The sequence below is a fragment of the Dromaius novaehollandiae genome, chromosome 20 (assembly GCF_036370855.1).
Source record: "Dromaius novaehollandiae isolate bDroNov1 chromosome 20, bDroNov1.hap1, whole genome shotgun sequence".
Taxonomy (NCBI): Eukaryota; Metazoa; Chordata; class Aves; order Casuariiformes; family Dromaiidae; genus Dromaius; species Dromaius novaehollandiae.
This window is the reverse complement of record NC_088117.1, coordinates 12,942,558-12,968,476: the sequence shown is the minus strand read 5'-3', so window position 1 is coordinate 12,968,476 and position 25,919 is coordinate 12,942,558. Positions and strand designations below refer to the sequence as shown.

Genomic DNA, 25,919 nt, shown 5'->3' with positions numbered 1-25,919 from the left:
TTTACTTAAAGGCTTAAGTGTCTTATTGGTGTTTGTGATAGTTTGTCATCTTTTTTCATATACAATAGTGTTAAAAATTGTTTTGATTATGGCTTAAGAAAAAATGCTTATGAATTATTTACTCAAAGTACATACCACTTTAGTATACCATAGATTTTGTCACTACTATGAATTTAAGATATTAGGAAAGAAGATACTTTGTTCTGAAACTGATATGCTAAATAGCTTTTAAAGGTATTTTCTGCTGGAAATAATTAGCATTTTAAAATGGAAGTATATACCTTTTTGTGTGCCTTGGCACTATTCATAGAACAAAATAGATATGGTGAGTAGATAGAATGATTTGCCTTATTTATTATTTTTATTCTTTAATAAACTGTAAAGGTAAAAAGTAGTGAAATCTCATTATTTGCCATCTCTTACATGGACATTGCAAAATGCACTGTTAGTTGCAAGTATAAATATGAATTGTGGTATCCAGTAGTATGGTAATTCAGGTGCTTTTCATTTTGAGGTATTTCTCAATTGTTTTGCTTTACACTGGACACCAGATTAGGTCATTCACCAGATCATCTTGGAGCAATTCTGTACCTAGACTAAATCCTTGGACTACGCTGGATATCACACAGACAATTAAAATTGAGTATTGACATGTTTTAAAAATATTCATACATCTCAATTTGTTTATCTCAGAGTTTTAAAAACCTAATGGCCTCATTGCAGCTTGACTGTAATTACCATGTTTAAACTTCTATGCATTTTTTTTAGTTTAAACAGCCTTTGTTTTTTTTTTTTTTTTGAAACCAAAAGAAAATTAATGAGAAGAGACAAAGAGACATCAAAGAGGTTTTCCCTCTGATTGCAGTGTTAGAAGTTTTGCCTGAAAATAGGTTACATTTCTTCTGTTTTCGGCTGAATCCTCATTAACTTTAGATTTTAATGATGTCCAGAGCAAATTATACCATTATAGTAGATGCCTTAAAGGGAAGCTTAAAGGACACCTTTTTAATGTTTGTTTCTTTATTGGTGACAGTATTTGTACCGATATTATAAACAGTGTGATAGTGCTAAAAATAACTCCCATAATTTATCAGAAATATTTTCCATTTTTGCCATATATATAGCCATAAATATAGTATTTTTGTTTAATACATAACACAAGTGCAGCATGTTAGGGGAATATCATCATGTTTGTAGAAGAATGGAAATCATGTCCTTTGAAAAAGTTTACAGATTACTTCTGCATCTTAGAATCAGTTTATTTTATAATGATAAAATAGAAGGGGGACAGATGATGTAACAAAGCTGCTGGATTGTTTTGGTTTTTTGAACCTTCAATTGAGAAGATGATTGAAATGCTAATAAAGTGATGATTTATATTTTTACAACAATGAGATACAATGTTTTAAGGAGGAACTCTGAGTTTTCAAATTACTCAGTTTAGGAGAGCAGTATCGGCTGCAGTTCTGTGTTCTAATGTATTTCTTCTACTAAAAATTAAGAGTGCATAATTAACTTCTCAGATGAAGAATCCTCTTGTATCAAATGCTGCAACAAGAACCTGTATTTGGTACATTTTATTTAAAAAAGGTTAATGAAATTGGCAGTAGCTTGAATGGAAGTTGAACAGTTGAGAATCCTTTGGTAGTTCAAAACAAAAACAACCCTTCCAAAAAAAAAAAAAAAACAAAAAAATCACAACCCTGCAACCCAACACTGTCCCAAAAAACCACATAGCAATTCTCTTCTTCTGTATTAACATTTTTTCTGCTGCCCTGCTTCCTTTTCTCACCATTGCCCCATCTAGAAGAGTGTGTTGTTTCTGTCTATAGCTTCATGAAAAGTTATGAAGACCAGAAAGTTTTGTGAAAGATTAGGTCTTCTGTTTCCATGTTTGCACACCTCATGTCTGCATATTAATGAACAGAACCTTTGGTTTTCTTGGGCTACGCTGTAATCCATGTCTGTAAACTAAATGTTGTGGGGGTAAGGGAAGATGGTGGGAGGAGAGAGAAATAAGAATGCCCCAGATTTCAGCTATAATGGTCAAAGTCCAATTGACATGATGAAATACTATCATATAAGACCTTATTGGCTAGTACTACATCTCCATAACAGAAATGAATTTCTAATTAACCTCTGATTATTCCTATAGGTATCACTGTGTTTGGTGTATGTTTTTACTAAGTTAATGGCCTGCATCTATATGTTCAGTATATCATGTCAGTATTTCTAAAAACTTCTTTCCAATGGGAGCAATTGGCTAATGTTTTGTACTTGTTTTTAATAAATTCAACCTCTTCATATATTCCAAACTTGTAATTCCTGAATGTTCCTGAAAAACACTGTAGTGTTACCAAATGTTTGGTGTTGCTATTACTCTGCAGGTCTAGCAAAGCTGTCTTCTCTAATTGTGAGTGGAATTACTTTTGCATACCAGCAATATGGTTAGCTCACATAAAATTTTCCTGACACCTCAAATTTGTAGTCACAAATATTCAAATAATCCTTTTGGTCCTGAGAATTCCATCTTAAGGATACTCCAAGTTTTATGATCTATTCTTCTGCTGAAATTTGTATACGTACTTCAAAAGTTTTAGTGTCTTGCTGTATGAGCATATACCTCGTAATGTAAATGATATTTCCCTTTTATTTTGAACTCAGCGAAATCAATTTTGCTAAATAGTGCCTGGCTGACTTCTTCATTCTTGATTTAGACTGCCGTGTCTTGATGGAAGCATTTAATATTTCCATTGTCAATAAGTAGATCAATAATGCAAGAATCATTAGACACCTAAAGTAAAATTGATCGTGATCTTTCCAATTCAGTATGACTCGTATGTATTCTTTTGATGTTAATTAATAGAATTTTGATGTTTGTGTAGAAACTGTTCGGAAATCTAAATTGTCATAATTGTCTAGGAGTTACGGCATACCCAAACTTTGCCTTCAGCTTGATGTGTCTTAGGTGACCTCTTGTTAGAAAATGGGTTTAATTCTTCCAGATTTTCAGCTCTCTGTAAGTTAGATGCTCTGAAGGAGCTTTGAAAGGTGGTGGCTTCGGTTCCCAGTTTGACACCTTTTAATTTATCTTTAGCTTGATGCCTTCCAATGCAACTTTATTTTGAAGATCGTATCATTAAAAAAGTTGAGTGCAATTTCCTGCCTCTCTTTCTGACCTTTATTTTGTAATTATCGGAGGATTCACAGTAACTTAAACTTTAATTGAGATACATAATAAAAAGTATTGATCAATAAACTCTAGCTGCCCAAAACATGTATGTTTTTCTTTTTTTTTCTTGTCATGCAGGATTTTGTGTAGAATCAGATTAGCACTAAAAACCTGAAATGTTCTTCCTGGAAACTTATTTTGCAAGTATTTTTAGTGTGGCTCTTCCCAACCAATTATGTGTTAATCAGCGCAAGGTTGAAGAATTCTTATTATTCTTACACCTATCCTCCCTTTTCGTATGTGTTTCCTTAGTCAGGTTTTTTGTCTTATTTTTCTTGCTTTGTTGTGGTCAATTCAGTCAGTATAATAGGAAAGACATAGGCACCTTTTTTTTTTTTTTTTTTTTGATAAAGAGTTATGTTAGAGATGCATTACAACAGAGATGAGAGCTATTTATGTCCTAAGCTATTGATTTTTAATTAATGTTGCCTGAGCTCATACATGTTGGCAGAATTGTTAACAGCTTGTGGCATTTTTCAATTCACATCTTCTTTTTGGTATTTTGACAGTGTCATTCATATCTCATGTAAAAGTACCTTAGTCAGGTTAAATGTGTTAAAACACCGAGCAAAAAAGGAGAGAATGGAACATAGGGCTGCCTAGAAACCTTGATCCATTGCCAAAGTATTTAAACAATTTAGTGTTTTGGTTTTCTAGCTCCAAGCTGCTTCTCAAATCCCTTGCTAATTAATCCAGTTAATTCTTTGTAGACTAACTGTATGCAGGGCTTTTTCTTGTGCTTCTGTTTTGTGTTTGAAGCAAACCTAAGCTCTGTTATAAAGGTTGTAGTAATAAAGTGAGTGTTAGCAGATGTAAATAGTGTTTTGAGTCTTTTTAAAAGGAGCTGTGTTTGTGTATGTAACTTCTAATTTAATCTTTCATGTTTAAAAATTAAATATAATATATATGCTCATATAAAAAGATGGAAATAATTTTGTCTCTGGTTTTATCATTGAAGAAAAGCGAGTAGAGCCGCTGTGGTATGATTATGGTATAAAATATTAGTGTTGTGATATTACAGTTAGTGTTATATATGTTTACTTTTCAACAAATGAAATACAGTAAATGCTGTTCTTTTCTGTAATCCAAAATGGATGTTCGGATATAGGGCAGACAATAAGGTTTAACAGGAAGGCGAGTTTTCAGAAATGACCTGTTGATATTTTGAATTCTCTTGATCAGAGTGCAGAGGTGGTATGAATTCAGACCTGGGAAGAGCAGGTAGGGAGCAGAGAGGTTGGAAGCTCAGTTAGATATGATACGATGTAATGAGAGAGAGAAAGTATACATTCTTCTTTTTAAGGTATGCTTATCTGTGACTAAAGCAGCTATATCTATATAGACATACTGTATGGCTCTTGAGCGTGCTTCTAGTTTTTAGATTTGTTAGAAACTGTTCTCCCACATCATCTTGGTTATCAGTGCTAAGCATACTATTTTGTGCAATAATGTAAGTCTCCTTGTAGCCATCAGTGATGTTTCTTCCAGGTACTACGGCAAAAATATCTTTGTGAATGTTCTATTCCATCAGCTTTCACGGTTATTTTAAGCAGTTGCTTTCGAGGACTTTTTGTCTAGTTTCTATGTCTTTTTTTCCTATTCTGTGCAAGTCCATTTGTTTGTTTTAACTGTTTTCTTGCAAATCAGTGATGTTGTGTAGGTATTGGAGAATATACCTGTGCTGCTGGCTGGCCGTAACAGCTTAAGCTCCTGGTTTCCTTAGTTGTCCTCAAGAGATTCGCAAGTCAGCACAATGCAAATTGATGAAGAGGTGCTCTGCAGCATGTTGTGGGTTGACCTTTGAAGAAAACATTTTGGAAGTGGGTTAAAGTTGCATTTCTAGATTCCCTTTTAGTTAGTAGTGAAGGCAAAAATAGCTTATAGCAAATCTCCTGCTAAGGGTGGATAGAAGAAAAAGAACTGGCAAAACTCTTGAAAAAGTCTGTAAGTGTAGTTGGGAGTTTGTTACGTAATAAAGCTGGGTTAGGGTTAGGAGAAGGGAACGTTATGAAATGGCTGATTTTACATATACCTGATTTCCAGGGCTAGTTATTAATTAATATAACATGATTATGAAACATTCGTTTTCAGAGCTATACTAGTCCACTACCTGGGAAGTATCTTGATGCTAGGTATGGGTAATCATACAGCTTGAAGTGTGCCAAAAATATTTCAGAAATAAACGTTCCCGGTGCATTTCTATTTGCAGTTAAAAGTCCTTTTGATAGCTGTACCTTTCCTACAGAAAAAAGAAAAGAATATAGGCTAAGATTCTTGTGTTTTTAAAATTTTTGGTGAGATGATAGGTTTCCTGTCTGGTTGTGTTCAGTAACATCAAGCTCTTTGCTATATAACACAAACAAGTCTTCAAGCTGATAGTACTGCTTTAAATATGTTAAGTTTCTTTTCTTAGAGGCCTCCTTTTTTATATAGTATCACACATGTCATAAAGTGAGCTTTGTTAATAGTGGCTGAAAGCATTGCAGATACAAAATAGGTCAGTAACGCAAATGTAAACATACCCACAGTTCTCTTTTAGTGTTTGATGCTGTCCAGTTAATGAACTTTACCCCAGAAGAGATAAGTCATTCTAAGTAGCCGAACACTCAGTTATTTTCTTTTTCTTTCATCTTGCTGTCATTGACTACATGAGGTGTATTTTTCCAATTCAGCATGTTCTCCCTCTCCTTTCCACCCTTACCCCCATCAAGAAGCTCAGTCTACAGCATTTTTTTGCAGAAGAGTATACTGAATATTTTTTATGTTTTTTTTTAAATGTTTTTACAGCCTTCCCTGTCTATTTATTGCTTCAACTTGTAGGCTTTCAGAAGACCTCAGTGATGCTGCAGTCTTAATTGAGCCTCATTGTGACTTTTTTTTTTAAATTCACTTCCAGCTGAATGGCTCTTATGTATTTTCATTGCTATTTTGATAGAATGGACAGTGCTAGTATGACTGAGTTGAGAAGGGAATCTTACTTGAGAAGGGAATGTTACTCAATTCAAGTTGAAGCAAAAAGATGAAACTGAGTACTAAAGGGTACAGGACTAAGTTCTAAAGTATATCAACAATATAATTATTGCTATCTTTTACATATAGTCTTGCATTTCTTAAAAAATAGGTGATGTTGAAGTTGACGACTACTGAAACTGTGTTAGGATTAATCAATCGGGATCAATTAGGACCCTCTAGTACCATAGGTTTCAGTAGTTAGGTATTCCTGCTTATACCTGCATTAGGTATGAAACTCTTGTCATCATTACAGAAACCACAACTGTAGGGTTACTCTTACTAATAATGTCGTCACAGAAATCATATCTAAATTTGGCCATCCTTTATTGATAATGATAAATATACTAATCAGATTCACAGTATGATAGATAAAATGTATTTTGCTGTACGTTCCAACAGGTATTAAATTGTTTGCTACGAAAAGGAGAAGTTTGGTTCTGAGAGCAGATCTGCTATCTGGTATTTTAGTAATCTTCTGTATTTCATAAACAGAAAAGACAAAACTCATTGTTATGCTTTGTCCAGCGGGGAAATACATTTAATAGACTATGTGGGAATGACTGAGTTGTAAATCTTTTCCCTTCTCTTGTCAAATTATTTATTGGTAATGTGCCTTTCCTCTGTAATTTTCTTTCTCTTCTAATTTGATGAGATTATCCTGATGTATGTACAATGAGAGGAATTAATATAACATAGCTACGATTTGAAACAAAATACTAGTTTTTTCTTAGTTTCACAGAATAGATCAGTTGCTTGATATTCAATTGTAGAGGAAAATAGCCAAAATGTTGCAACTAGAAGGATCTAAATTTCACTCAGACTGGATGCGAGTTCCTTGAAATCTTGCCATAAAGCAGTTACCTAACTCTGTCTGTATTTGTTCAACTTGTTCACTGGTGGCTGGGATTGAACACTTCTCTATGTTGCGAAATGAGACGGTATGTAGAACAGTTTAACTGAAGGAGGTGAGAAAGGGTCTCAGTTCTTCCCCCACACACCTGAGATAATATTGTAACAGCTCCTTTTGCACTGGTCCCTATCTCTGAGCTTTTTTCATTTTTTTTCTTGCTAATTTACAGCTTGAAGTAGGAAACAACACATGCTAAAACTAATATGGAAGGCTGAACACCTTTTAATTTGTCTTTAATATAGTTAGGACTGTTTCAGAACTAGTTGGCAAAATTTTCATGCTGCACCCAAAATAAGGCATTTCACTCATATCTGAAGCTTTATATTTAACATGTGCATTCATAATAGTGTCCAAATAATGATGATTATAGTGTCAGAATTGCGCTGTAAGCCAGTTGGACTTGGTAGTGTATTAAAAAAAAAAGGGGGGGGGGAGATAAATGAACAAGTAGAATTTGAATATTAGTTGTGGTGTCACATTCCCAAAAAGAGTTGGTGGTTGGAGAATTTGAAAAGGAGTATTATCATGCCTTAAAAAAAAGGAAAATTGTACTGCCAACTTTGCTCTCTAATTTGTGAGGTGTTTTTTTTGACTCTGCCCTTTCGGAATTTGCTTTAGAAATTTAAGTTCAAAGACATTAGGATTTTTCACTATTAAAAGCAAAAGACATGTGTGTCTAACCTTTCATATGCTATGCTGACTATATGATTTTATTTTATATAGTCTTGCAGTATATTCTTAGCGCCGTATATATACGCTTACGTAAATTAAAATCAATGGTATAAATATACTAAACTAGGAATTAACTCTGATTATTCTGTAAATTCTAGATTTTGGATGAATCTGTTATTCTGTATGCAGGAGAATATCTCTAAATGTCACTGACCACTACCGTGCATGTGGGTTTGTTAGCTGTCTGAATAGTTTTTATATAATATAAAATTTGAGCATCACATTTTCCACCTCCCCTCTTCTCCCGCAAATAAGCTGTGTAAGCTTTTCTACCTTTAGAAGTTACAAAGGAAATGAATGTAGAAAATGGTCAACGTTACGCAGAACAGAGAAAGTTAATTCCAGTGTATTCTGTATTTCTTGATGTGTTAGATTTTAATTACCTGGAGGAAGTAGTGTGGGATATAAATTTCCAGATATGAAATTAATAACTACTTAGGAACAATTTTAGATTTGCGTATTTAAGCCTTGGCACATTAGAGATTAACAGTGACTTATGTTTCATGAGATTTCTAACTTTCAAGTGTCTACTGCATATGGACGATGACCATGGAACGTAGTATTTAAAGAATCTGTTCTTTTACCCCTGTTTCCAAAATCTAGCCCTTACGTGATATAGCAGACAGCTATCTGGGCATACGTTTTTGCCAGTGTGTCTGCCTATGGTTCAGGGAGGTTTTTTGCCTGATGCTAGTATAAACACAGTCTTCAGTTTCTGAAACTGAAAGATCTGCTGTACCAGCCCTTGTGTTAGTACTAGTGTAGCTCTTGAGCACCTGTGACATGAGAAAGGCAAGAAGTATCTTTAACAAAAACAGTACTCTGTAATTATATATGAAGAAGAGGAGTTACTGAACGTTTTCCTCCCTATATTAGGAAAAAAGCTCTTCTCTCAGCATGATGATGCTTCTCTCGGCCTGCTAATGTTCTCAGAGTTCTATGGTCTGAAGCTCTGACGTTATATCAAAACAAAATTATGGCATGCCTTTTAAAATTCTAATGTAATATGTACCTTAGGCCTCATAAAGATACATATGCTACCTGCTCAACATATATGGAAGTATGTGTATATATGCCACTGTCATTACATTTAATGAAGCTAGTATGAAAGTTTATCCTTAATTGCAAACTGCTACCTAAATGAAGAAACCATCACAAACACCCGTATTTTACTCCTTATTCTCGTCTTAGGCTCTCAGATTTTTTTCTCCTCCTTCTTTTAATGGCCAGAGGAATTCTTTGGAGATTGAAAGTAATGTAGCCTCAGACTTGTAATAATTTACTGAACATAAGAGTGAAAGAGGCTGAGTCTTCAAGTATCTGGAAATCCTATAGTAGAAATATAGGAGAGTTTACATAATGTCATTTTATGAACATGCTCATAGGAGAAATCCCAAACTCATGCTAACCAAACCTCACAAATAAACACTCTAACAAGCCCTAAGGAGTCTTCTGCTACATTCTTTAGTTACTTTCTTGTATAAAAAGGACTGGCCAGCTTGCCATTTGAAAGGCATTCATCACCGTGCATCGCTTCCACTGCAGGAAAGCAGTAGAGTTACGACTGGAATTCCCAGTTTCCTGTGGCGCAGTTTCATCTTTGGTAGAATGTTTTTTCTGTCTCAGTGGCATCCGAAAAAGCACAGTGTCTTAAAATAAACAAAATATGTAATAATAGCAATTTTGAGGCCACCAAAACCCAAAATGATTCTGAATAGCTTGTTTGCTATAAAATCATCTTGCTGTGCAAAGATATTCCCATAAGAGATGGTATTTATATAGATCAATAATGCAAAGCAGTGTCATCGGGAACTGGTGGTACTCCATTAAGGTAACATATGATAACTTTGAAACCGAAAACAGTTTGAGACTACCAATATTGAAAGTAAGGTCAGATTTTTAGACATGAATTTTGCATAGCTTGAGGCTTAGATATTCACTGTTTCATGTTTAACAAAGAAGATATTCTCTGTGTAGTATAGGCAATTATATGATTGCTGAAGAGTAGTGTTTTGGGGGTTTGTTTTGTTTTGGTTTGTTTTTCCTTTTTAGTTCAACAATTCAAGCGCTTATGGTTGGCTAGAACACTTTTGTTCTGAGTGCTTTTTGAGTCTGTTCAGATTAAACCTGAAACATGACAGTCTGTATAACAGTGAATATATTTGTACAGTACTTGTATGTATTTGCCTAATAATATGTCTATCTGAATTTATTACGGTTGATGAATTTTAGGAAGAGATTAAAAAGAATTATGACGTTAGAAAAGATTTCCAGACTATAAAATGCTGTGTAATACATGAAAAATATAGGTTATTAGAAAATTAAAATAGCCTTAACATCATTAAAGCTAAAACCAAAAATGGTGACACTATAGCACTTTGGAAAATGTTTATAAAACACGAAGTATTTTCTAGTAATGAAAAGTCTGGTGGTATTTTGGAAAATACTATTTGTTTTCATAGCAATTCCTTTAGGTTTTGTAATGTAGTCGATTGATTGCCATGGCCATGTTGTGGTTTTACATGAATTCCTTGTAATAAAAAGTAATATTACATTAAATTGTTTTTCCTGGCTTTCTTCAAAACAACAAGGAGAATTAAAAATTAGCTGGGTGACACAGGAAAGTAGAAAATGTGACATTACGTAAAAATTCTCTTAAAGTTAATTGAATAAAGGGTTCTTTTTTTGGGGGAAGTGCTTATTAACATGCCAATGTTTTATATGAGTTAAGATGGCCATAAACTGGCATTTTATCAAATGTAAATCTTCTATTTTTGCTGTAAAAGGCTAGCTTGGAAAAACTGTATTGGACTATATATGCTTGACCCGTCAGCCGAAACAATAATCAGGAAAAAAAACCAGATATGTATGCAATTTGAAATACATGTCTTGTAAATATTAAAGATAGTGACCGTTTCTTGTAAAAATATCAAAACTCTGGTTCCTTTAATCTTAACTTCAGAGTTTGCGTTCTGGAAATGTAAGCTAAATTGAAAGATTTTCACTATCACTGCTGTGTCTGATGCTGTTAAACTCTAGATGATGCACTGACTCTGGATTAATTTTTGCTGCATGCTAGTTACAGGTGATGAAGGTTTGTTTATTTTTCTTCCTTTAGTCCTTCTGAGACTTAAGAAAAATCTTTTATCTTGTAAATCCTGCCCCATGAGGTATTAGTACTGTGAAATTGTTATATTTAAAGCATAGCATGAAATATTAGTTAACTGTTTCTCTCATATTTTCAAGACAAGGAGGGCTTGCCAGCTGCTGTTGAAGTGAAGAGGCTGTCACCAGGCAACTCTGCTGTCTCAGAATATAAATACAAAGAGGCAGGAGAAAAGCGAACTCGGTATTCATGACCTGAGCACTCAAAATATGTCTCCATTAAATTTATAGACTGGTGAAAAGATTATGAGAAAATACACCGATTGAGCAGAAATCAAATTAAAAAAAATTTTTTTCTAAGAAAGCTTAATTAAAGAATGTGCTCCTATTCAACTTCTATATTTAATCTCTTTTGAATAATTATTGCAGGTAATCTGGAAGTGTGCATGTTTTTTTAAACTTTATAAAAATGTTTCAGAACAATTCTTATTTTGGAGGCAAGGTTTTACGGCTTTCTCGAACATTGAATTAGGATGTTTCCTAATTGTATTTTTACAAGTTTTAGCTGCTACATAATTTATTGAGTAAAATTACAGGAAAAAAATGAAAGGAAAGTATAATCCATTCCAAATTTGCTGCTGGTAGGGTTCCTGGAGTTTAACTTACCTTTCCAGTAATGCTGAATTTCTGGGCTGGCTGAAGAACAGATGGTTATGAAGAGAAATATCCCCTTAAGTACATAGTAAAGCAAACTCAAAAGATTTATCAGCCATGTTTTAATATGGACTTGAGGTATGACTAAAGTAATTAACTGCTGCATATAAAAGATCCGAAGACTTCAATTAAAGATGGTAGAAACATGTAACAAACAAGACTTGAAATAAGTACTTTTTTGTCTTCTGGTTTTTGTTCTCTGTTATTTTAGATTTAGCTCTATCTTATATATCCCCTTTTTATAGTTCTAGATTTAAATTTTAGACTGATGCTGACATAACTAATCTGGACTGAAAGTTTTCTACTCTTTGTAAAGAAATAATTGAGTTTTCTTATCACTGAAATTATTTTATGCCTTCTAATTCCTTCTTATTCTTACAGTTCAGAGCTTTAGTAGAAAAGAAAATCATCTGTACCATTATACAGCTGGTTTATACTATTTTCTTGATATGGATGAAGGAAAAAGAATTAAGGAGTTAATATAGGGGTAATTCCCCAGCTGTATGTCAAATATTGCACACACTGCTTGCGTTAAAACTGTTTCACAGCTTCTGTTATAAGAATTGGTAAAGTTTTGATTAAATCTGGCACCATTCCATATGAGCAGTTGAAGATGGAACATGTCAGGTTATGAAAGGGTGTAACTATTCTAATGCATACCTTTTCCAATATCCTTTTACTTATCATGTGTCATATCTGAGCTTTGACACATGCTTTTTCTTCAGCCCACCGATTCTTAATCTGCTCCTATTAGAGCTTGATGTTCTGGAAGGGAAGAGCTGATCTCATTCCTTGGGAGAAAAAGGAATTACTTCATACCACAGAACAGATTTGAAAGAAAACATAGACTGAATTGACTTTTCTGTCAGTAAGTTTTTTTCAAATTCTCAGCATCTGTTGATTGTGTGTGTGTGTGTGTGTGTGTGAGATTTATTTTAGTTTTTCAAATGGTGTTGAAACAGAAAAACAGATTCTGTCAAAGGTGAAACAGTGTTGGGGGAATTGGAAATCCCATTCTTAGCTCTGCTCCTTTCCTGTAGTGGAAGGGATGCATAGCACTGAGTAGCTTTTAAATGGCAAGCTGAACATTGCAACAGCTTGCTGTGGACCCAAATTACTGATCAGCAGTTATTAACAGGAAGCTAATGTAGGCCTTTCTTTTTGTAAAAGGGAGTTAAACAATGTTTTCCTGTCCTTTTATCCAAGAAGTCAGTGTAGTTTCTGTTTCACACTCATCGTACTTGAGTATTTTTAACATGATTGTAAAATGAATTTAAGCAAGGCCCCCTTAGATGGGAAGTTGGGTTTGATGCTATAAGCTTCATATTTAAGATTTACTCTGAAATAAAGCTGCTGATAGACTGGTCCATGTGCTGGAAAACTGATGAAAGAAGAGTAGCTATAAATCCAGCTGCATCAGATAGCCTACAGGAGCTTGAGGGCAACTTTCACAGTGGTATGGCTATGACTTTTTTCAGTCACGATGTAGAGGAATTTACAGTGAAAATGTACTCTCCTTTCAGTGAGCTCTTTCACTGACTGGCCTTATGTCCTTGCAAGATGATACAAAATGACAGTCTTTATGACTGCATGACTCAACTGTGTGCTGCAGACAGACATACATCTGAAACTGAGTCTTCCACCTCCATAGCCATTGTTCGTTGCTTTCTTCTGCTTAGCTATTCTGCAGAAATAGTAGAAAAAATATTGTCAAAATAGAACAAGATATTTGCCATCCAGTGAATAAATGTAGCAATGCTTTTCAAATTATGGAACTTGTGCAAAGATATATATGTGTGTATGTATATGTATATATGCATATATATACACATATATGTCAGACTCTCAAATATATATGTGTATATATGTATGTGTGTGTGTATATATATATCAGACTCTTAGATTTTTCACTAGCTATTGTTTAATGAATTTGAAATTATCTTTGTAATCTTAGAGTTTCATCAGTTTTTTTGTGATGTAGCTCAATATCTTCCTAAAAACAAGCGTTTTTCATGAGTTCCTAAAGCGCCTTAATTTCATGCCATATGACAGTGATCATCTAATTCACCTTTTTAGTATGCACTTTCATAATAAATTGATATTCTGTCATATTGAAGAGCAAGTTGCTTTGTGTATACTAAAACTTTGCAATCTTGAATTCAGTGCATCAAATGTGGAATGGATGTGCTGAGACAGAAGACTGTAAATCAAAAGTTCAGTTTTCTTCAATCACATAGGCATCAAAGTTACTGCAGTCTTATGAATACACTCAAGAAATAATACTCTGTAGGTTGGTCCTGTAACGTTATGAATGTAACAGCATTAGCAATAATTTTAGTCCTTTGATTTCCTTCCCCATCCCCAATGGTCTCTAATGTCAACCTTGGCTTCATTAATGTTGGAAATTCTTAGCGATTGTTTTAGAGTTGACCCATGCTTTTGTAGCAGTAACTAGAGAGTAGAGAGTTACCTTACCTCTTTGGAATACATGTGTTTTAAAAATTTGGCAAGCTATTTCTTTATTCTAGTCTGCGTTTTATGTAAAAAGTAGGTACAGACATAATGTATCCTATGTTAAAAGATTGACTTGTGAAATCTTTCTATTTTGTCAAAATGTATCAAATACAAAGGCTAAGTTAGCATTTACATAGGAAGGTATCTTGTATTTGGTGTAAGCTATACCCAAACAAAGTGCTACAAATATTTGACTTAAGAGCTTGATAAAGACATTGTGTAAACCTATTGTAGTTGAAAGGAGGAGAAGACCTGTGTGTGTTTGGATTGTTAGCTTGGAGGCCTAATATGGAATATAATACTATTTTTGACAGTTTTTGTATAGTTAGGGCTGTTAGCTTTCTTTGTCATTTTTTGGTACCATACACAGTTTTTTGAATTCTAAAATTGTATACAGTTCTCTAAAATAAAGAGAATTTCTTTATGTAAAAGGCTATGAGGAAGTTGTAGCTTGTCAACTTGCTTTATTTTAGATGGATTTTTAAAAACATGTAAGATATTGCTGAACACAGCCTAAGAAAGTTTTTCTCCTCCACTGTCCCCCTAGCTCTTGATGTGTTAATAATAGAAAGACTATTATGGAAATCACAGTGAATTGCTTAATCTGTCCCGTTTTTCTCTCTTCCTCAGTTTCCTGTGATGTATATTTTATGTTCCCTTTGATACACTTTCTCTTCTCAGTAGTTCCCACTTTTGGATCATTTTACTGAACTCATACACGAAATTCTGCTCAGAGTTGCAAACTTTATATTCTGTTTCTAGATTATACTGTTGTGAAAATCATTTTCTTGTTACCAGTAAGTTTTTTGGCAATTACAGAATAGACTTCCAAATGTTCTCTTAGGAAAAAGAGGCAAACTTTGCAAGTCTGTTTTTATGGGGTTAACATCAATGGACTCATTATTTGCACAGCAGCTGATGTATGTAGTATTTGTTGCTTCGCTTAATTGGTGACTGTACTACATTTATAAAAACTTCAGTAACTGAAAACAATAGGTTAGTGTCTGCTGTTTATGTGTAAGTAGTCACAGAGATGCAGGCTGCGTCCCGAAACATGGAAAATTCGATAAGTAATCTACATGAATATTTTCATTGCATACTGTCCTCAGGTGTGTTGTTGTTTGAATATTGAACCTGTTATATATACTTATTGTACGTATTAATATTTTGGGGTAACTTCAATTGCAAGTTCTTTTGAAATAGCCAGCATTGTGATTCTGACAGTATTTGTTTTCAATCACATTATAGTTTCAAAAGAATTATAGTTTGTAAGACATGTTCTTACAGAATTTTCTTTTGCATCTTGGGTGCATTCTGAGTTTTATTCCTTTAGAGTAAGAAATATTTTAAAGTACTTCAAGGCTTTAATCTTTTATTCTTTAAAGCTTCACATCCAGAAAAAATAACTTTTGTTTTTTTGGAGGTATTTTCTGCCTGGACTTGTTCTGGGGTGTCTTGGCTGTCGTCTTACATGTGTAGGTTTTCCCTTTCCCTCTTCTCCCCACCCCCCCATCCACACTTTTTCCTCCTCCCCTTCTTCCCCCACTCTTAGATGTTATCTGCATGCTAAGTCTGCAGCAGTTTAGGGGCAAGGAGAAGTGTGCGGCTGTACTGAATACAGGACATGAAGGAGTTTGCAGAGGTTTGGAAAGAAGTTTACGTTACTTTTTAGTTATGCTGCATAAGTACTATAACCTGTAATGGGTGTTGAAATTGAAGTTGCTCTTAATGGAAATCCATTTAATTTTAGAGGGACGAAAAAAAGTGGCAACTGTAAGACCTTAAAGAATTTAATGTCTTAAATAATTTAGGGAGGAAAAATGAAGAAATTATCATTGTATTTTTCAACTTGGGATTAGTGTATCTGAATGATTTGTAGCCAATATTGGCTGATTTTTATCAGAAGCAGCACAGTTTAGAGTATATATTTTTGTATGTGGGCAATATTCTTTGATTTTTTTTTTTAATAACTTCCTTGGTTTTATAATTTCTATGTCCTTCAAATACAGACCAGTTTGAGATTGACTACGTCTGGCAGTAATTCAGCATGCCTCTTTAAAAAGCAGAACTCTTTACTTCATGATGTAAGAGAAGTTGAGAGTAAAAGAGGAGCATAGTTACACTAATACGCCATTGTAGCATATTCCCATCCTGTCATCTGGAAAATTAAATCAGGTTACAGCGTGGATTAGCATCCAGAATTGTGAGGAGGGGAAGGTAGTGTCTTAAATGCCATGAAATTGAACAATAGGATTATACAGTTCACAGCTAATTTTGATATTCTTCTGTATTTGGCTTTTTGTTGAGCAAGATTCTATATGGAAAAGCAGTAATAGTTTTTAGGACTTGTAAACAGTCCCATATTTACTGAAATATTACTAATAATAGCTTGAATGTGGTTGAGTGTTGTGTACAATACTATAGATAGTATTCATAGATATGAAGTAGAATCTCTACCAGTTGGGGGGGGGAATTAAACGTATTAGCAGTGAGAACTGTATTTGCATAGTGCGGAATCAGTGGCTTAGTTATCCACTTCTGTTGATCTCCTGTAAATACATGGTAAAGAAGCAGAATGCTGCTGTGACAGAGCAGAAGAGTTTTACTCTTTTATCACTGAGAAAAGCATTTTCTTCTCCTCCCCCTTTTTTAAAACAAAAAAATATGAGCGCTTGCAAAAATTCCATGGGAGAAGTGGTTCAGCTGCTATATGTTACTGCTTCCCTCAATACCACCTCTTAAAGTAGTGGTAAAGACAACTGCTTCAGAAATAAGCACGTGATCTATTTCGTATGTGTGTTGTTTTTTTTTTCTTCTTCCTAACTGAAAATGCCCTAGAACAGGGCATCTGTTGTGAATAATAAGGGATAGTGGATCTCTAGGTCTTCAGCCAACCTACACTTTACAGGCAGCAGCTACTCTATATGGAGCTGTATCCTCTGGAAAAGGGCTTGCAATGATGTACACCAGGTTGGTAAGTGAATCACTCTGACCTGAAGCCACTCATGAATTTTAGGAAATTTATGTGATATGCCATTGGAGTGAAAACTTTTAAAGCTAAATATAAACATTAGGGATAAAATACAGTTGACTTTTCTTAATACCAACAGTTTTAGTTTGAAATCTGACGTATATGTAGTTCTTTGGAGTTTTGTCTGTATGAAGATGGAAGATTTCAGATTAGACAATGTATTTTAGCCTTTATTTTGGAATGGTATTATTTGTATACTTTCTGCTTTACACTTGTTATTGCCTGCTGCTTTCAGATGCTATATTTCAGTATATCTTATTGATGATCATATGCAGTTATTTTCGGGAGAGGTTTGTAAGCACTTGCCTTAGGCAGAAACTGTGTGGGTCTTGTGATATTTCGTGACCTGAAACTTCCAAAATCAGAAGTGAAGAAAGATAAATGGGAGATGGTAGCTGAAGTTACTACAACATACAGGTTCAACTTCTGTTCATTGGGAAAAGCTAGCTTGAGGAACTAGAGTCACGTGACTCTCTTTCTTTAGGTTGTAAACTTTCACTTTGTTTTGTTTGTTCTGTTTTGCCATATCTTCTTTTGCTGACCCAGGCTCAGCTTTTGGTGCTTTGTAGCTTTATAGGTGACTGGTGCCCTGGAAATCCTCAAGCTCTGCACTTTACTCCAGCTGTATAAGAGGTTGGTTGGAAGGATTTCAGAGTCTGTTCCACTGTTCTGATGTCAGCAAATGGATTTCACTTTCCTGAACTTGAAAACATGCATTTTTTTCTTGTGTATGAATGTTAAAGTAGAAAAATACTTCAACATCATTCTATTAGAAAGTTTAAGTACCCAGAATAAGTATTCAACTGTTCTGAGTTGTGAGGGCTTTTCTTACTGCCTAGAGAAGCAATGGAGCTACAAATAATTCTGCCCGCAGTGCGCAAAATATATTATTGTTAGTCAAGGTGTTCGGAGTTTTCAGGTTATTTAATTTTATCGACAGAGTTGACAGTCAGTTATGTGCATGTCTTAACCTAGGATTTTGTATGAGTGCTGGAGCATATTTTACTGATACCAATATTATGATTAAAGTTGAATACTGAATGCCTGTGTGACGTACCCTGCTGTATTCCTCCGTTTCTATGCCTGTTTTCCTCTGTTCAGAAGAATACGGATATTGTGGCCATAGCAATTTGGATCAAGCATGGGTTATTACTCTCCTTGTGCTTACCCTTGTTCTATGGAGAGCCTGGGCATACTGCACAGTAGTAGTGTTTGTTTTGTAGTTTGTGTTTCATGAAGTCAGATGTCTTGCTGGCCACTATTTAAATGTATATATTTATGTTAATCTTGGTTTAGTGAGGGTGCTTCAGCTTGTGGAACTTTATATAAGGATCCAAAACAGTAATTACCAGATAGAATTTAAATGTCATTTTTAGTGTGTAAATATATATATATGTATGTAAACATAGTTGAAAACATTTTTCAAATAAACATTATACTAACAGTGAATAATGGATAGAACAGTGAAAGCTATAATAAAATGTGATGTGTTCTCTTTTTCCATTGTGCAGTGTTTTCCAAATAAAGATACTGGATACTTAATAAACATTCCCAGACTATTTAAAAGTCAAAGTGATGGAGCTGACGCAATGTAAAATATAAAGTACTTGTAAAAACATGCAGACGTGCAAGCATACAGCTGCCAGACATAATTTAAAGGTGGCTTTCTTAGCCCATTTAAAGGTGCATTCCAGGTTGTACAGATTAGCCATTCTGATGCTGTTATGAAGTAAGTCATTGAAGGCAGGCTGTAAACAAGCTGTGTATCTCATTGTTGTGATTAACAGGCACATGACACTGTGATTCCATAAGGTACTTTGCACCTCCAACTAAATACTTACTGCTGTTATTTCCCTAGAGATTGATGGATGTGCAATCAAGTTCAATTTCATGCAAGTAAATTGTGGATGAAATTAAATATCTTCTGATGCATACAGTTGACTGGCATAAGAAGTTTTTATTTATATTAAAGACAGTACAGCTTATGAATGTGGCTAGCACTGTGCGTGATCTTTTTTTTTGGATGAAAATATAATTGTAGACTGTGTGTTCTGGATGAGAACGCATTTGTTCTGAATCTGTAGAAGTTGACTCATGTGTGGACTCTAACCAAAGTCGCATCTTTTTCCAAACTGTAATGTGGTGAGTGTTTAATGCTGTGAGATGGAATAGTGCAATCTGCATGAGGACAGCAGTTCAGCAAAGCATAGATTCAGAAGTTGCCACTTGTTTCGTCTTGAAAGCAACCGTAACAATACTTTTTTTTCAGGTCACCAGTGCAGCAAACATCCAAGTAACTTCTCTTGTCTTATTACCACCATAAGTCTTTCGGTGTGTGTATTTTACCACCTAACTTAAAAGAAGTAGAAGTAATTTATCTTTTAGAATACAGATCAATAGACAAGTAAAAGTTTATGTAATAGCAAAGTAAAAATTATATTATAATGAACAAGTTACTGTATGAAGCACAAAGTTTAGAAAAGTATACCCCATTTCGTGTTACTGAGTTGCTTAAATGGCCAGTTTTAATAATGGCTATCCACTGCCTGTGATTTTTGATTTTTTTTTTTCCAACTTTTTTCTGTTACCAAGCTCACTGAAGACGCTATACAAAGAATAGAGATTCTGAACGTTTACTCACAACTTATGAGCAGCCGATGGGCTGGATGGCTTGTAGGAAGGGTTCTTTAAATGTGGCTTACCTGCGACTTGTGGTATGCAAACTGCCTCCGCAAAGATAATCCCTCCTCCCTGCCTTTTCTCCAGAGAAGGTGGTGGCCAGCCTCCTGCACTTGCACTAGCTGCCACTGAGACGCGAGAGGTGGCTGTCAGGATCGCTACTCTGTGTGAGAAGAGGAAGCGACAGGGCTAGACAGCAGAGAACCAGATGTTGGTATTACTGCAGCTAGGATACATTTCAAATCTTTCCATGACAATAGGACCTAACAAAAATTCATTTTAGGAACAATAGTCTTAAACCAATATAAAGATGATCTGTTTTTTTGTGTTTTGTAAAGATCTTAACCTATGATCTTTTTTTCCACTGATGTGTATTTTCTCTAAAGAACAAATATTCAGTAACATTTAATTTTTGAAATAATTTTGTAAAATAATTTTGTAGCAAATCAGTTAAACATTCTGGTAACTTTGAAATATCCTCCATTACTCTATTTCAAAGAAAATTAAAGAAACATTGGAGGTAAATATACAATGGTTTCTGACATAGTGGCTTAAAAATATTTGTTATGGTTTGTTGCTCTTCATTGGTAATCATCGTAAGGGTCTGTTTTAATTATGCATGGCACTCTGCATCGTAGACAATGGCTGTGAATGAGTTGGTGTTGAAAATTTTGCCAAATTCTGTTCATTGTATGGTCTAGTCAACTGATGCACAGAATTTAGTGGTCCTTGGAAGGGATGAGAGGAAGGGAGAATCTTTTGGTTTATTCTAAGTTTACTTACTGAGACTTTCTTGTGTTAGAGACATATGGAATATGCAGAGTGTTATTTGGGAGGGGGGAAGATGTTTGGCTTTTTTTTTGAAAAAGGAAACAGTTTTATCTATAGATGATGATGATTTTCTATGGCCACTGCTCAGCCTTAATTCATGATGGCACATAGATTTTTAAGAGACAGAAAAAATCCCAATTTTCTGTTAGAATGAGCGTTCCTAAGTGGAAAAAAAATCTGAATTGATGTATATAAACAAAGCTAAAATTAAAACAAAACCAGAAAAGCCTAAGACAAAATCCTTGGCTGTGATTTTTCAAGTTACTGTTGAAGTGGTGTTTTGTTTGATATTGATGAGACTGGTTTGTAAGGTGGCCTCTGAAACGATGAAAGCACCAGCATCTATTTATTTGCCCATGACAACTTTCAGCTAACAGCACTTATCAGTGAATTTTAGAAGATTGGTGCACAGTCTTCTGCATGGTGATCTTGATACATGTTTGTCTTCTGGGTTTACGAAATTCTGTAGAATAGGTTTGTGTAAGCCTTCATGCCAATGAGCTCCTGAAACATAAAAGGGCATTCAAGATGCTAGGAAAAATATGCATATACAGATATGCAGACAGACATATATACAGAGAGAGAGAGACAGACACACACACACACGTGCGCACACACACACACACACACACACACACACACACACACACACACACACACACACACACACACACACACACACACACACACACTCTTGTTGGCATCTTAGTATGGCTGATCTGCTTTGTTGCGTTTCTGAAGAGTGGAGAATGTGGATGGGGATCTATGGAGGAATGTGTTTAGAGGAAATGCACAGATTTATATACCCAGTTTAATTCCTCATTTCCTTTAAAATGGGAAATGATAAAATTCTGTGTGTGTGTGTATTTATATATATAATTTATATTGAGTTTGAGTGTAAATAGGAAAACAGAAAATTGGAGGAGGGGGGAAGGGAATGTTAGTGTCATGCTCCAGGCACCTTTGCCAATTTTTAAGCAACTGTATGTACCTTAATTTACAAATTAAGGTGCCATTTCTTCCCTTGATTTTCTGCGTAGTTCTGAAAGATTATCCTCATATGATGCAATTCTTCTTAAAGAATGTGCATCATAGCAGATGATACCTAGTTCCATCCTACTACTAATATTGTCCTTGCTTTGGTGAAATACAAAGTTGTATTGTCCTGTTAGTTGTTACCTGAAACACTTGTGTGCGTATAGGACTGCTTGTGTGAGTTCAGCTATTCACATTGGTTTGCATGTTTGCACATTTGGCACATGTTGGACACTTATCCACATACAGATTTAAGAATTTTCAAACTAAAGCTTTAAAAGGCAATCTTTTGCTTTCAATTTCTACCCTTTTTCTGTTTATGTAAAAGGGTTTACATATATATATATATATCTATATATGAAATTTTATATATTATATATTTTTATATATTTGTGTGTGTGTAACAATGAAATGTTAAAATTAAACATCTGATTGTGTGGAAAAATTAAGCTAAGAAGTTGTGGTTAAAGTACAGTCCTGCTAATTATAATGAACACTCCTTAACAAAACGTTTGCTTCTGCTAGCAATTGAATCACTGATCAACTAATTTATTACTAAAATAAATGTTGCCAATAAGAAATCTAGGGTGGGACTATTCTAGAAGAACAGTGCATGGTGATATGTCATAAAATGATTCTCTTCCCCTCAAACCTTAGCTACAGTACGGTGTAACAGTAATTGAGCAGTAAAGATTGTTTATGCAATTTCACTAGGTGCATAATGATCAAAATTTGTGGAAACTTTGTATAAAAAGTCAAGGAGCTGGTAATAATGTATCCAATGTGCCAGGCTTCAAACAACTGAAACCGATCAAACGTTAGAAATGGTATAGCATACTCCTTGATTTTTCTGTGTGTTATATTTTATTGTGAACTCCCTTTATTGCAATTTTTTTAATAATTGAAAAATATATTTGTAATATGGAATCTGGCCATCTCAACCATATTCCTTAGAAAAATGGATGGCTTTGAAGAGTCCTGTTTCAAATAGGTTGTCATGTAAATAATTTCAATCATGATATTTTGTTGTTTTATGAATATTTCTAATTAATTTTAATATAATTTCTGAGGGAATACTACCACATTATGTATTCTGACAGGCCAAAGGAATAAGGATGTTTTGTCAGTCTTACTTACTGATCTGAAACATTTAACTTTTTTTTTTTCTTTTTTTTTTTTAGCTGAAGGCAGAGAAGTTCAGGGCTACCTTACTTAGCTCTTTCAAATACCTGATAAATATTTTTGTATGTTTTCTAAGGAGCATGCCTTTTCTATCAGTATTAGTTCGAATTAATTTTGAGATCTGTAATCTAGTATCACTGAAAACTGTCTATGGATATTAACTAGCACAGTGTTTGTAGCTGGCAAAGCTAGTTATCTGATTGAAAACAAAAAGTCAAAATTCATTTGGGAACTGTTTTCTGGTGACACGTGTAGTTGGCAAATTGCAGCCAGAAAGATATTCCACAAGGTAACAGCCTAAGGTTCAGTGTATCACCAGGTCATTTTTTATAAATTAAAAAAATGTACATGCACACAGAGATACTTGTAATTTTCTGTATTTTGTATGTGTGTGTGTATGTTTTATATACGTTTTTTGCCTTTCTGGAGGAGGGTAAAGGGAGAGCCTTGAGAAGTCCTTCCCTGCTCTTATCAACATAGCAGCCTCAGCTGCCCTCCTTGGATCCCCTGCCAGGGTTGCTATCATCTTCTGATCAAATATTAATGTGTGATTCTCTGCTTGCTCACTAATCCAAAGCCAATTAATATTATCTGTCAATTATTTACAGATCCTGAGGTGCGGAGGCAATTCCCAGAGGACTACAGTGACCAGGTTTGGAATGCGTAATTAATTTTTTACTTGACGAAATTTATTTCAGGGTTGTTCAACATATTAGTGCTGCTCTTTTTACTGAAAGAGATAAACACATTCTTAGAAAGAAAGACAAGCTTTAATTAAGAGCAGAGCATAATAACGTATTTTCGCGTTTAGAGCAGAAAACAGAAGAATTTTGGATCTCATAAGATTGTTTTACAATCTAGTCTTTACAAGCGAACATGAGAGCGAGAAGGAAAATTGATTAATAAATTTCACTTTTTGCCTTTAGGTGCCACAGTCTGCAGTTCATTTGGCAGTCCTCACCTCATTGTCTGAAAGGTTTATGACTATATTTAACTGGGCACCTGGCACACGGTGCATTTTTTAAATTCTTGCCTGATCATACAGTCTCTTTAGTCTGTTTCAAAATGATGGTATAAAAATATGGACGAGCAGGTAGAGTGCGCAGACACTTATCATTTAGCTTGTACACAGATTGAATCTAGAATTTTTCGCAGGATCTCTAGCTGCCGTTGAAATTAACAGCTGCGAGTTACCTTGTGTTTTACTGTGTCTCATTAGCAGTGGATTGGGGCAGGGGTCAGAGGTTAGGGAGAGGGGATTATTACTGCGGTGTCTATAAGTACTGCTGAAGTTAACGCGCTGTTGTTGTTTGTTAGTGTTTAGGGTAGCTGCTGTACTTCAGTTGTGATTGCAGGTTGATTTCTTGCACCTTTATTTCTGAGAAGTGCTGAAGTTATGGCACTATATAACTATTTAATATAACAATAAATTTTGCCCCAGTGAGCCTCTGATTTTAAGTTAGGGTCGACTGAGCTATTTAATTTTGGATCCTTTGCCTTTAATTACTTTTTCATGCAATATGAAATTTTGTGGAGTTTATCAAGTTTAATATTTTTTGGACATGATAGCTCATCAGGGCAAGAACAAATGTTTTCATATGTAGCTGTAATCGCTCAATGCAGTGGGACCCTGACTGGGCCTCTGGGTGCTTTTGTAGTAGTAGTAGTAGTAGTAGTAGTAGTAGTAAGAATCCTTTTCAAAGCAGCTATTCAAGTACCTGACTGCTTCTCACAGGAGTTTATTATTAGGGCTTCTTTTAGACAAAAAACACAGCATGAAAGCTAAAAAAAAAAAAAAAAAAAAAAAAACCCAAACTTTTGGGGAGCACTACATCCTTATTATCACTGTCCGTGTGTAATTTATGAATAAATAGATCCATAAGTTCTAGTTACATGATAAACTCTGATGTGCTGAAAAGCAGTTAGTCTGTCAGGTCAGTCATATGCAGACTAATGGTTCCTCATAGCTGGTACAGTCAATTGTGTCCATGTTTAAGGTAATACAGGAGTGTCACGTATATAAAATTTATTGTATTTGATAAAATTGTTAAAACATCTCTTCCTTCTTCTGCAGATAATTAGACTTTTATAATATTGTGATGAATATGCAAGACTGAATCAAACTCAGAGGAGCCACAGGCTCATGTATAATTCTTAAGATGTTCACCCCATTATAGCCAGGATTTCCTATTTCTGATTTCAGACCCCACAAAATGCACAGTATTTTTTGTGGGAAGGGTGGGGTGGAATATGTTGGAATTTAAAATCATCAGATATTTTTGTATGTAGGAAGTTTTAGGATAAGCAAAGGCAAGGAGACTAAATTTTTCAAGCTTAAAGTAGATTTTAAAAACACCTTCTTGATGCACAGAAGCAATATTTGCTGTGTCAATAGTAGCAGTACATGCTTTGAGAAGAAAACATTCAGAGTTGTCAGAGTTAGGTTTGAAAAATCACTTGTGAACATTCAAGGAGACAAGAGAAAAAAAGAAGTAGGAAGAACTACATCCATGTTTTTCCTGGCTTAACATAAAGCTCTGATAAATGTGTTGGCTGCAAATCAGTGAAGCAGATTTATTTATTATTTGGAGAAAATTTTTAGAATTACTAGGAGAAGTCATTTAAGATTAAGATACATAGAAAAAAATTTCCCTTTATCTGTACATATTCTGTATGGCAAGGAGAGATATGATATGCACGTTATTGCAGGCAAAAATTGTTTCTAGCAGTCAAACATTTATGATTTAATCCAGAAGGAATATTTGAGTTAAATCAACACAAGGTAAAGCACTTATTAGTAAGAAAAAAAAGAGCCCTCAAGTTTTTTTTTTTTTTTAATATTCATCTAAACTATCAGTGCTTGTTTTTACATACACTGTATTTCCCATGTACCAGCACATCTGATCAGAGACCCTCGCTGCTGCTAGATGTTTTATTCTGTG

General features: G+C 34.6%; 1 protein-coding gene across 5 annotated transcripts in view; it reads left to right on the top strand.

Moving 5' to 3' along the window:
- DENND1A (DENN domain containing 1A) overlaps nt 1-25,919 on the top strand; it is a 225,731-nt gene that overhangs the window by 20,855 nt on the left and 178,957 nt on the right. For all 5 annotated transcript variants that reach the window (XM_064523957.1, XM_026100867.2, XM_064523958.1 and 2 more), the window contains exon 3: nt 23,586-23,629. In XM_064523957.1, the coding sequence (XP_064380027.1) occupies nt 23,586-23,629 (44 nt within the window). The remainder of the gene's footprint in view (nt 1-23,585; nt 23,630-25,919) is intronic.